The 12,478-nt window shown below is 42.6% G+C and overlaps 1 protein-coding gene across 3 annotated transcripts in view; it reads right to left on the reverse strand.

The window, feature by feature from the left end:
- Positions 1-569: 569 nt before the first annotated feature.
- The window catches only part of RPTOR (regulatory associated protein of MTOR complex 1), a 538,471-nt gene continuing 526,562 nt past the window's right edge, over positions 570-12,478 (reverse strand). For all 3 annotated transcript variants that reach the window (XM_060251925.1, XM_060251924.1, XM_060251923.1), the window contains 3 exons: positions 6,082-6,198; positions 4,169-4,298; positions 570-2,889 (listed from right to left, as the gene is read on the reverse strand). In XM_060251925.1, coding sequence (XP_060107908.1) covers positions 2,821-2,889; positions 4,169-4,298; positions 6,082-6,198 — 316 coding nt within the window. In that variant the 3' untranslated portion in view covers positions 570-2,820. The remainder of the gene's footprint in view (positions 2,890-4,168; positions 4,299-6,081; positions 6,199-12,478) is intronic.

Here is a 12,478-nt window from a genome sequence, read left to right on the forward strand (position 1 = left end):
GAATTCAACCTCCACTTTGCTTGTTAAAGTCCAGTTTGCATGTAGTTGCATGTTTACCACCTATGTTGCTTGGTCACCATTAACTATTTAGTGAGAGACTCTGATGTCTTTTTTAATTGCACAATTATAATAGATGATTGTATCAATTTCAATAACCATACAGTGTGTGCTTTTCTAGTTTTGTTGACCTTTAAGCACTATTTTCCCTTCATTTTTTTGTGATCAGAAGATTGAGTGGCAGGATACAAGCTTAATAAATGCTTCTGGCTATTATATCCCATTCATATTTTTTATGACTGAATAACTATGTGTAGGGCCACATTTTGCCGTTTCCTTTTCAAATCCACTTAACTTTGAGAAGTAAGGATGGCCAGGCATGCTAATAATTATATTGCTGTTTCCTGTCTTGTCACATGCACTGTTGCAAGCTATAGAAATTGGGATACTTCAGATATATTTGATTGACCGAGGCATCTGAGCTCCAAGTATTGAGCAGGTCTCTTATTCTGCTATCTCCTAGGCCAAGCTGCCACACCCATTAGGTAAAATGAGGCTACTGTCACTAGAGGTGATTTCGGCATTTACATTTTATTAACCATTTTCTCATCAATTGTTTTACTCTCACATTACAATCTTGTGGTGGTTTATTATTAAATGTATGTAGTTTTCCTTTTAATTTTTTTGGGGGAAAATAAATAGAGAGAAGTGAACTGTGTAGGTAGGATGCATTCTGGAGACTTGGTTAAACTTCATGATTGGAACTCCACATCAGACCTGTGAAAAAGCACAGCCCACATATACACACGCTTGATGAAAGCTGACCGTCTGGCATTAGTTTTTCTTTTTTTAAAAAAAATATACCACAACCATGGTTCTGGCTGCTCAAGCTGAGAGGAAGCACGGGGGATCTTGTTCTTGAAACAAACACACTGGATACAGGATACAAAAAAAAAATAATATTCTGTTCTTTTAAAACTTATGTTGGTTAAGTCAGTTAATACATGGATTCCAGAATCTGGCTTGATGCTTTTTAGCAAAATTCATCATCTTTCTGTCCTTCCCTGAGTTCATTGCCACTTACTACAGAGGACCAGCATGGCAATGGGGGCCAAAGACTGCATGTCCCATACAACTGACATCATAGTCAGCAGACAGGTGTGTCGCATCATCTCCTGTTTATTCCCATAATTTAACTTTGGTGGGCTGCAAAGCAAGTTTCAAGCCATGCAACCAATCTTCCTTGGTTTCCGACCAATATTCTGCATGGTGTCTGGCAGCGTACAAAAAACATAATACACAACAGGCTTTGTTTGGGAGAGCCAGGAGAAGGATTTTGCAAGCATGGCAAAGCTGACATCCATAATGAAAGATTAACAGGATGGTTCTCTACGCTTAATGTTATCATAATCAACAACATTATTGATAAGACTAAACTTCCATGACTCTCAGCAACTTTGTAGAAAACTGGTAGTGTAGCCACTGCCTTGACAGCTGCACGGTTTCTATGGCGGCCCTGGTGCCATGTGATACGAGGCCTTCTTGTCTTTGTGCCGTATGCTACTCGTGCAGTTCTTTTCTTGGGAGTCTCTTCCCTTGGGCTTCTGAAGAGATTGGAATTGTCGTTATATGGGATAAGGATGGTGTGCAAGATGAAACCAACATTCTCTAAAGAGAAGAATAGCAGTAATTATCTTGCAGCCAGCATACATGCATGCAAGCACATATACAGGTAGGGCAAGTATATACAGCTGCCCTTCTGTACAGCCTTGGTGCAAATGCCCAGAGAAGAGGAGGGAGGGACACCTGGCACAGGCCTGATCTTCATGGGTGTGCAAGTATCTGCATCCATTACCAAGCTGAATAATAGCACTTCTGCAAAAGGAAAGCATTCACGGATGGGTGGGAGAGGTTTAAGGCAGTGGTACAATGATCAGCGAACTCCTTGCTGTCTATGCAGAGGTAGCAGGCTGTTTCTTGTGCTCATGGGGTTTTGCTGTGGGCAAAAGGAGCAGAGGGTGGCTAGAGCAACTTAAGAATCAAGTGGACGTAAGAGAGGAAGGTCTCTTGTCCTGTCACATGCACTGTTGCAACAAAAAATGCATCACACTGGTTTCCCTATGGGCACCAAAGAAGTGGGGGTAGATATCTGCCTTCCCCTCCCATAGTGGCAGTCGACCCTGCCATATTTCCTGCAGCATCAAGATTTTTTTCTTCCTTAGGATTCCCACTAATTCCCTTTGTCTATTTCCAGTGGGACTGTGAATGAGAGGAAAGGTGGCTAGTGGCACACTGAGTAGAAAGATACACAGACTATCCAAGACCAGGAAGCCCAGTGGCATATGAATGCCAGGGCTAGTGCTTGGCATGAGATAGATAGCAGCCACAGAGGTTCCAGGTAAACTATGTGGAACGGTAGTCAAGTTCTGAATTCATTCTTTTCTTAAAGAAAAACCACCCATCTTCCAGGCAGAAACGGTCTCAATGAGTTCACAGGAGTCAGCCATGTTTTCAAAGAACCAGAGAAGTAGCCGTGTGGAAGAAGGTTGATCCCACTCAAAGTATAAATTGCTCCTTTTCTGTAGCTCCTGGAAGTTCTGGCTGTGATGAAAGACAGGTGATAGTTTCTTTCCCTCCCCTCAGACTCAAAAAATCATCAGTAGCTAAAATCAGGAGAAGATAAGTGTTCAGGTTAAAGGGGTTGCACAGCAGCAGCAGCCAACACTAAACATTCAAGTCGATAGTTTCACTATGTACATCGTGAGTGAGATATGGTCCCGCCTGCCAGAAGATGTCCTGCTCTGACACAGCAGCCACACACTGTTATCTGATTCGCTTCTCAACAGAGTACACTGAGATGTAGTAGTCATTGCTTCCAACTGCCAGGTGGGGCTGCAGAGAAAAGAAAGAAAATGTAATATGTGTATACAGGAGACACTTTGCGCTTGACAGGAAGCACTGAATGGGCATGTTCTCAGCCCTTGTCCAGTGCATGCAAATGTATTTTTGGAGCCCCACAAGGTATCATTTTTAGATAGTAGCCCCGTATACATGGCATATTGGACTGTGCCAATGCACTGCAAACGTATGAATGCAGGAATGGACTCTTGCACACTTGGCTACCAGTGGAGCACTAGGGCCAGTGTGTTTGGTCCTGCTATGCTGATGAACAGGGCTGCTGCATTTTTATTCATTTTTGAAGAAAAGTTCAGTAGGCAGAATAAAGACCAACCTCTTATTCTGAAGGCTGCATGCTGATGCCTATTTAATGCTCAACTAGATCACTAGTGAGGAAAAGCAACAGACTGACATATGCACATGAACTGACAATGTCCCTTACCACAAGTATAACTAGACTTGGCAGTTCAATTAACTGTTAGGAAATGTACACCTAAGTTGCAAGGCTGGAAATCCAGAGACTGGTATGACTGCAAACTAGCAGGGCATACAAATCGTTTAGAATTTAGCTTCTCTTTTCCTTAAAAACATCAACAATCAAATCTTGATACACATGTCACTGAAGCCAGGAAGAGTAGATCGTGTTACTTCCCACACCCATAAGGTTACACTGCACAGATGTACCAAAGCAGTATGGGCCCAGCCAATGAAAATTGGCCCCTGAGCTGCTGGTTCACACGTGCAGTAGGCCATTGAAGAGGCTGATGGGAAGTTTCCAGTTACTAGGGAGGGAACTTCTGCATTTCTTGTTGTAATCTCCTCTCTACTGGCTTTCCCCTCTATAGTAACAATGAACTTTGAAGCATTTTCTGCAGTAATGAGAAATGTCTCTTCCTTATTACTCTTACTAAGTTCTTTTGCTTGTCTCCAGCAGATGGGGAATCCACCTATATTCACGGTCACATATCAACTGTGCCCTATTCCCCAAGCATCACTTTTGGTTCACCAGCCTAACATCTGTTGGAAGATTCTAAATTCTGCAACTCCCCCAAAGTAATCAAAGATAATTCTACTAGAATATGCAAATGTTTGTAAACTGAGCTGATAATTAAAGCCATTCTGTGACTTGATCTGAGCTTTCCTGATGCCTAAATTTGGAAGAAATGGAAATCACACGTGATGGTCTTGGGACAGCTTTACTAGCCCTAATTTTTTTTACACTTGTTCTCTAGCCCAATGGCAGAAATATTCTGTGATAAGAAAGGAGACTGACCCAGTGTGGATGGAAAGCTAAACAGCTGATGGCACCCACTCTCTGCCCCATAAATCCATCGTAGTACTTGATATTGTTGATCAGTTCACCATTCCCATTGTAGATTGCGGTAAATTGATTCATAGAGCCACTATAAGAGAAAAAAGAGAACACAGTAAACAGTGATGCTACGAGGTCACTGCAGAAGCTTGCCGGCAGTGTCACTTCATTCTTAGGTCAGCTATGGGCACAAGCAGCATTCAACAATATTCCAGACATGGAGTTCATATCAGCAGAGAGATTTGTTTTTAAATCCCTGAAACCCAAACAGACGTAAGTGCTAAACCAGTATCTGCTCACTTTGGTCATATCTGGAGGCTCTACTTTGGTTGCCGGTGCTGTTTAAAACAGATGGGAGGCAACCTGAGACCTTATTGCGGCATCAAAACTTTGGAACCTGGAGAGGGATCTTGTCAGATCTCAGAAGCTAAGCATAGTCAGTCCTGGCTAGTATCTGGATGGGGGACCACCAAGGAATATCAGGGACACGATGCAGATGCAAGCAATGGCAGGCCACCTCTGAAAGTCTCTTGTCTTGAAAACCTCACAGGTCACCATATGTGACTAGATGGTGGCAACAACCACAAACAACTGTATTTAAATTGTTTAGCTGTTAAATGTTTTTACTTAATAGCAGTGGTGAAAGTCTGGATAAGGGTGAACAAACTGAGATGCAATCCAGACCGAATGGAAGTGTTGTAAACATTGTTGATTTGTGTGAGCCCTTGGCACTTTTGCCTTTGTGGGCCCCTAGAAGCCTTGTGGGCCCTAGGCACTGTGCCTAATGGAGAAGTCAGCCCTGGTTGCAGACTGGACAATTTGTTCTGGACTGGGTGAGCTTTTCTTTGTCTCTTAATAAACAGGATGCAGAATTGGTTAGTTTCTCTCTAGCATAGGCTGATGTACCAACTGAGGCAAGGCCACTCCTGACTACTGACATGCATGCCTTGGTAACATTCATACAAAACTAGTATCCTGTGTTTATGTGGGGCTGCCTTTGAAGGCTGTTTAGAAACTGAGCCAATCCAAAGTGTGGAAGCCAGAATGTTAACTGGGGCTTACCACAATATTTTACCAACTCCATTGACCTTCAGTTTGTTTCCTGGCTCAGTTGAAGTGACTTGGGTTGAAAGTATCTGAAGTGCTAAGGGCATCCACCCATATGCTGTGTCTGTACTCTGAGATCATACAAGGGGACTTCACTTCAGGGCCACAGTCTCACAAATATGATTTATGGAGTCATGGGAAACAGCTTTCTTTTGCTGCCATCTTCCCCAGGAACTTTGTTGGGCCCCTTCTCTTTAGGCGTCAACTGAATACCTATTTTTTCTTGTTGGTTTTCATGCTGAATTGGAAATATTTTACTACAATTTTATGGTTATGTATTTCTGTTTTTTTTTTATTTTGCACGCAGCTTGGTGTATGCTTGGCACAGAAAAAAGCAGTCTCTAATTAGGTCACCAAAAATCTTTCAGTACTGTCCCAACCGCCAACAGGGTCATAGCAAAAGATATATATGCTCTATTTGATATCCAGGGTTGGGCGAGTGAGAAAGAAAAGCCGGTAGAGAGACTATAGCCATGGAGTGATCTTCTTGAGTGAAAATCCCAAACCAGTGAAGCTGAATAACAGGTTTGTTACTCAGTTGTGCCCTTGCTACTCTCAGAAAAGAATGCCATCATGTTGAAATATGGCAAGCAACCTGAAATCCCAGATGCTAAGAGTTCAAGGAAGCATGCAAGGGTTAAAATACCCCAACTGGAAAGATGGGAAAGAAACTGCACAAGGAAAAGAAATGGAAGTGGTTGTAATTATGGGCTTCTTCTCCCTGTGTCTTCTAGATGGGAATTTGGCAGTATTAATGAGATACTTACCATGCAAACAGGTTGGCTTGTGGGTGAATATCGAGAGCTGTCAGTCCCTTGACTATCTGAAGGACCTTCACTGATTCTGGCATTCTGGGGTCGAAGAAACGGACATCTCCATTGACACTGCCAAAAGACAAAACATTGGCATATTACCTGCATGCTCCAATTTGGAAAGCAAACTTTATTGTTCTACATCTTGATCCCCCCCACCAGGAAAGTGCTATGCCAGGAGTGGCCAAACTTGCTTAACGTAAGAACCACACAGAATACACATCAGATGTTTGAGACACAAGACATGAACATCAGATGTTTGAGGAAGGGAAGGAAGGAGATGGGGAGAGAGAGGTAGAAAGAAAGCAACTTTAACTTTAAATGCCTTCTGCAAGCCGCTGGCTGGCTTGGCTTGGAGAAGTGATTTAAAAAGACAAATGCCTTCTCCAAGCCAGCCAATGGGGTGGTGCCACACAATGTGTGTGAAAGTGCACATGTGGCTCCTGAGCCAAAGTTTGGCCACCCCTGTGCTATGCAGCAATGCTCGTCAATCTTTTGTAGCTATTGCCAGGGCTGGCACGTCCATTAGACAGCCTGAGGTGGCTGCCTGGAGTATGGCCCTGGGGGCAGGGTGCAAGTTTCAGCCCTCCCACCTGCCCTCACCTCGGAGGTGAGGGAAATAGCATGTTTGGCAGTAGTCACTGCGGGGCTTCCTGCCTCAGCACGCATGCACACTGCTTGCCTCACCGCTGCTCTGCCAACTGCGCTTGTGGTTCCAAGTACAGACGAGAGGTGAAGCGCCGGTGTGTGAGGCAGGAAGTCTTGCAGCGGACACTGTCAAGCTCACCCTCGTCAAGGAGGCAAGGGGTGGTGGGGGTGCCTGGCCTGGGGCGTTGGCCTTGGGCTTCAAGGGGTTAGGAGACAGAGAACCTCTGTATTAGGGATGGGTACAAATAAAAAAATTCCAGTTTGGTTTGGGGTTTAGGATGTTCATAAACTGACTCCTGAGCGAACTGAGCAAAAATGCCCAATCCAAACTGGCTGGTTCAGGCCACCTTTCTCCCAGTCACAGCTTGCCATGGCTGGGAGAAAGGGGGGTGGGGACTGCCTGTCCATTTTGCTCCCCCGCCACTTTGAGGGGGGGGGGAGCAAAAAGGAGGGGTTTAATGGCTCACAGCTATTTAAACCTAACAACTGATGGGTGGATGCCTTCATATCACTCCCCCTGCTTCCATTTTAGCCTAACTGCGGGGGGGCGGGGCAGGTGCACCCATGAGTTGTTAGGCTAAAATAGATCAAAAGTGTGGGGGGGGGAGTGAAAGGGATAACTGAAATGGCTGACATCCACCCAAATGGCTTGCACCCAGTGATTTTTGAGGCAAACTTAGGGTTGTGGGGAGGTTTGTACACATCCCTATTCTGTATTCATGATCCCCTTCCCCACACACAGCTCTGGTAATCTGCTTGCCTTTACTTCAGGCCAGCCAGTTTCCACTCCTCAATTCTACAAAATCTCAGATCTCATTAAGCTAAAAAAATCAGGAACAGCACAAAGGAAATTCACAAAAATATACTTTTATTTATACCCCGCCCTCCCCGCCTAGGAAGGTTCAGGGCGGCTAACAAGACATGGTAAAACCATGATACAATAAAACAGTATATAATATAATTAATAATTTAACAATAAAACCAATAAAACAGTATGACATTATGGTACAATCAAATTGTGTATAAGATGGCTCGGTGTTATTGTCCTTGCAAAGAAGTAAGGGTTGTGGGTTATGCAAGGCTGCGGTGTTAGGGTGGGGGGAATAAAACTTTGGGGTCTGAGAGAGCCAGGCATGGTGCTGCTAGAGATAGCAGCAGTATGTGTGTTCTAATTAAACTTCTTGTGTGAATTCTTCTGAAGCCAGGAAAGGTCCCCTGTGTAAGCACCAGTCATTTCCGACTCTGAGGTGACGTTGCTTTCACAACATTTTCACAGCAGACTTTTTTACGGGGTGGTTTGCCATTGCCTTCCCCAGTTTTTTACACTTTCCCCCCAGCAAGCTGGGTACTCATTTTAGCGACCTCGGAAGGATGGAAGGCTGAGTCAACCTTGGGCCGGCTACCTGAATCCAGCTTCCGCCGGAATCAAACTCAGGTCGTGAGCAGAGAGTTCAGACCACAGTACTGCAGTACTGCTGTTTACCACTCTGCGCCACGGGATTAAGCCAAGGGGACCCCAAATGTGGTGTGTGTGTGCTCAGAAGGAGTCTCTGTCTGAAGAAGATCAGCAGCTCTGAGGGAAAACTTCCAGGTCTGAGCTGTGGTGTCTTTTGTATAACTTAAGCACACATTTGCATCAATATCTTACAACAAGTTAGTGAATATGCTTTTATATGCCTGTATAACAAGTTGCAGGGAGAGAAAAACCATCAAATCGATTGATACCATAATTACAAAAAACACCAAATCAAATTGTCAGGATATTAAATTTAGGGCAATTTCAGCTAAAGGCTGACTTGCACATTAGGGAGAATGGGATTTGAATTCCCCCCCCCCCCCCAAATGAAGCAGTAACTCCATTCAAAAACCTGAATGTCAACAAAATAATGTAAAAGTCAATATTAAAATATACCAGAAGGTAATGGAAAATCTTTAGCTCTGTAGTTAAAAGTACGTGTCCTCCAAGGTGCCAAGAACCTAGTGTACACTGAATCTATCAGCTACTGTTTGCTTCAGTTAAGAGTTTGGGGACCCAGGCTGAATACAGACAGAAAGACTGCAGTTGCTTATGATGTCTACATTCCATCTGGCAGTTTTCTAGTTTCTCCATTAGATTATTCATCTGGCATTGAGTGGGCAGGGCAGAGTCCTGACTGACGGGCTACAAAGGCTGGCCCTTGAGGGGCCCAGGAAAAGGACTCCTGGACAGCCTACCATCTACCTTGCTAGAACAGTGGAGTCAGGGAAAACACTTCCACAGGGGTGGAATAACCATTTATGCGGCTGCAATTTTGATTTCTATCACAGCTAATATCTGAATGAGCAGAGAAGTGGCCTAACCACTTCCTGGATGACTTCTTCCACTGAAGGAGAAACCACTAATCTTGTTAAATTCTTGCTAAGACTATGGTTGTCCTGGGACATTCTTGCTCTTTCTGGGTTGCAGGAGTGAAAAGGCACACTAAGTGCCTTTTGGCTAGACTGCTATGGGTGGGGGTGGGGCCCCCCCCTTCATGATCTTGATTTTTGATTTTGTTATTTTGATACTGGCCTTTTCACGGTAGCGGCCTGCTTTTAGTGCTACTCTTGTTCTATTAGCTGACAATGCTTTCTCTAACTTGGACAATTCCAATTGCTATCTTCCTGCACTCACCCTGTTCCTGCTACGTAACCTCTTAGATTCTAACAAAGTTCTCTCTCTCATGATTCTGCTGCTATAGGCCACTGTCTTTCCCTTCTTGTTCTTCCTCATTATTTTAGTTTCTAAGTCTTTTCTATCAATTTCCTTTTTGACTTGCAGTTATTTGTTTAGTTTTTTTCTTTTTGAATATATGAAATTTTATTAAGAAAAGATGGACATACAAAGAAAAGAAAGAATAAAGAACGAACAAATACAATCAACATTGATCATTCCAAACACCTTAGACGCTTGGGCGCGCCACACAGTCAAAAACACATCTATGTCTAACGTCTACCACTACATCCCAATCATACACACTGGGGGATGGAGAGGATTTGAAAGGAAGAAAAAAAAAATTCTAGCTACTCCATGTCGAAGCCTCTACTTTTAACCCATTTATAAATGGGGATCCATTCCTTCTGACATTTTTGCACATTACCCTCTCTTAATCTTGTGGACATTAGATCAGATTCAGCGACTTCCAACAGCTTATTACACTTCCAACAGCGACTTCCAACAGCTTTTTGACTTGCAGTTATTTGTTTAGTTTTTTTCTTTCATCTTCTTTTACAGTTGTCTTCTTGGATGATTTTATCATTTATTATGGTCTATCTGCCAATGTACCTTCTCATCAATAGTGTTGTCACCTCAATTCTTTCACCATTTCTGTTTTCATGAATCCGTACTCACCTTGCTGGATAAATTCTTGACATATTATGTTATTGTTTCCTGTGGATTTCCCAGCAAGTCTTTCCTCCTAAAGTCTGAGCACTTTCTCCATTCTTTCACTTTTGTTTACCCTCCTCTTGTTAGAACAGCTTTTAATGATTTTCAATAAATATGGCTTCTTTTCCAACTAATTTTATTCCCTTAGCGCTTATTAAATCTAGTTCTTCTCACCATTCTGTTTCTGATGCTTTCTTCTATATTGGTATTCTCACTCTTCTCAAATCCATATTCTTGTCCATACGCTTCTGCCCTCTCCCTTCTGGCTCTTGTGGATAAAATTTCTCCTACTCATGTTTCTCTTTCTTCTCTTTCTAATCAATGTCCATCTGAACTGCTCTCTTCTTCATCACAATTTTCTTCCTTTCCTCCTATTTGTTTTCTCAGTCTTGCTTTGTGTTGTTTCATTTACTTGTGTAATTGATTCTCTTTATTAAATTCCCCTTTTCCTACTAGTCTTCCTACTGCATATTTTACCTTCCAGGATATCTACTTTTCTTACTATAAATGTTATCCATATTCTGAAAAAAGTTTCTCTTGATACTCTTTCCTTCTCCAATAAAGTCCTGTTTTGACTTCTCCCTTCAAAAATTCTTCAACTTCTTGCCCTTAATTAGTGCTTCAATTTGCTTCTAAAATCACCTTTCAGTCAGTTTTTTAAAATCAAGTTATTCCACTGACTTGGCTCTTTCTTGCATTTCTAATGATCTCTTGTAAAACCACACAGCCAATTTTCTGTTGCTCTTTACTTGACTTAACATCAGCATTTTATACCACTGATCTCTGTATTTTCTTTCTGTGCTGAAGTCTATGGGTTTCGGTTGGCACACTTCCTTGGATTCATCCTTCTCTTTTGAGGGCTCCTTTTTTTCTATTAATGATAATCCATTTTCTTTCCTCTTTTCAATCACATGTTCTAAAAGGATCAGTCTTGGCCTTCTTTTCTGCATTTTCTGTTTATCCTATTATTCATCCTCTTAACATTTATAATTTCCGTGTCAAAGATCTGCAACACTTCCTTTCCATCCTCTAATCTCTTCCTATATTTTGTCTTTCCCTGCTGATTTTCTATTATATTGTCTATTTTGTCCCCCCTCCCATATCTCTTTATACTCTCATTTTTCCTTTGCTACATTCCTCTGATTTGTTCCCATTCAATTCACTTGAACTTTCTACTGTATGTTTTTAAATTTCCCTATTCTTCAGCTCATTAGCTATATTTTTTCTGTTCTCTTTGTTTTTTTGCCACCACTCTGCTAACAAACTTTTCTTTTAAAACTCTGATTACTTCTCATTTCATGCCTCTGTTCTTTCATTCTGCTGCCTCCATCCTTTGGAATTCCCTGTCCCCAAATACTTGCACCTTTCCTTCTGGGTAGCTTCTGAAAACATCTTTCTCTTGAGCCTGTAATATTTGATTTATTTCTCTGCTTCACATTTTCTAACGGTCTTCTCTTTCTACAAATTGTAAGGATATGGGCAGAATTTGTTCTTTTTAAATAGTATGGCACCTCATGTTTGAGGCCCTCTGTAAATACTACATATTATTATAATAATAATGGTTGTTAAAGAAGGTTTTGGCTAAGTAAGAATCCATAAGGAGTCCAGTGTTCCCTCTAAGCTGCACTTGCCCATGCTTTTCGGCCCTCAGCACAATGATTTTCCCCTCAGTGCATATGGTGATAAAAATTCCCATCGTGGAATTGGGGTGCAGCCAGAGCAGTGGAGACGGCATGACTGCGGGGCTGGGGCCTGGGTTGTGACACAACTGTGTGAGACAGGCCTGCATCCTCAAGAGAGCTGAACATATGCCAGAAGCCAGCTCTCATGCTGTCTTTCTCAGCCTTCCCATGCTAGTGTTATCATCATCTTGTGCAAGTCAGTCTTAGTGGTTTTCAATTGAATACCATCTGGAAGTTCAGATTTTGTGTGATGCTGGTCTTTTTCCGTGAGCAACTCTCAGACTTCTTCCAGGGCTTCCTTCAGGTCCTTCCCCACCTGGTCAGCCAGCTTCTGGCTAGTAGCAATTACCCAATAAGGAAGTTTCTTGCTATCTCAGATGCAAAGTCCCAATCAAGTGCTGAGACTGATTAGAACTTAGGCTCGGCCCTTTTGAGTTATGACTACTTGATAAGACTATGAGAGAAAACATAAAAATTGTTCTTAAGCTTGCTTTCAAGTATAACTGATGTTCTTCTTGTATTGTTTAGAGAACACCAGAGAATGAAAGTCTCCATAAGGCACACGTCTTGGCATGAGGCTTTGAAAGAGTGCTGTCTGATGTGTGCCAGATGCTGG

This window comes from Heteronotia binoei, chromosome 13, assembly GCF_032191835.1.
Source record: "Heteronotia binoei isolate CCM8104 ecotype False Entrance Well chromosome 13, APGP_CSIRO_Hbin_v1, whole genome shotgun sequence".
Lineage (NCBI taxonomy): Eukaryota > Metazoa > Chordata > Lepidosauria > Squamata > Gekkonidae > Heteronotia > Heteronotia binoei.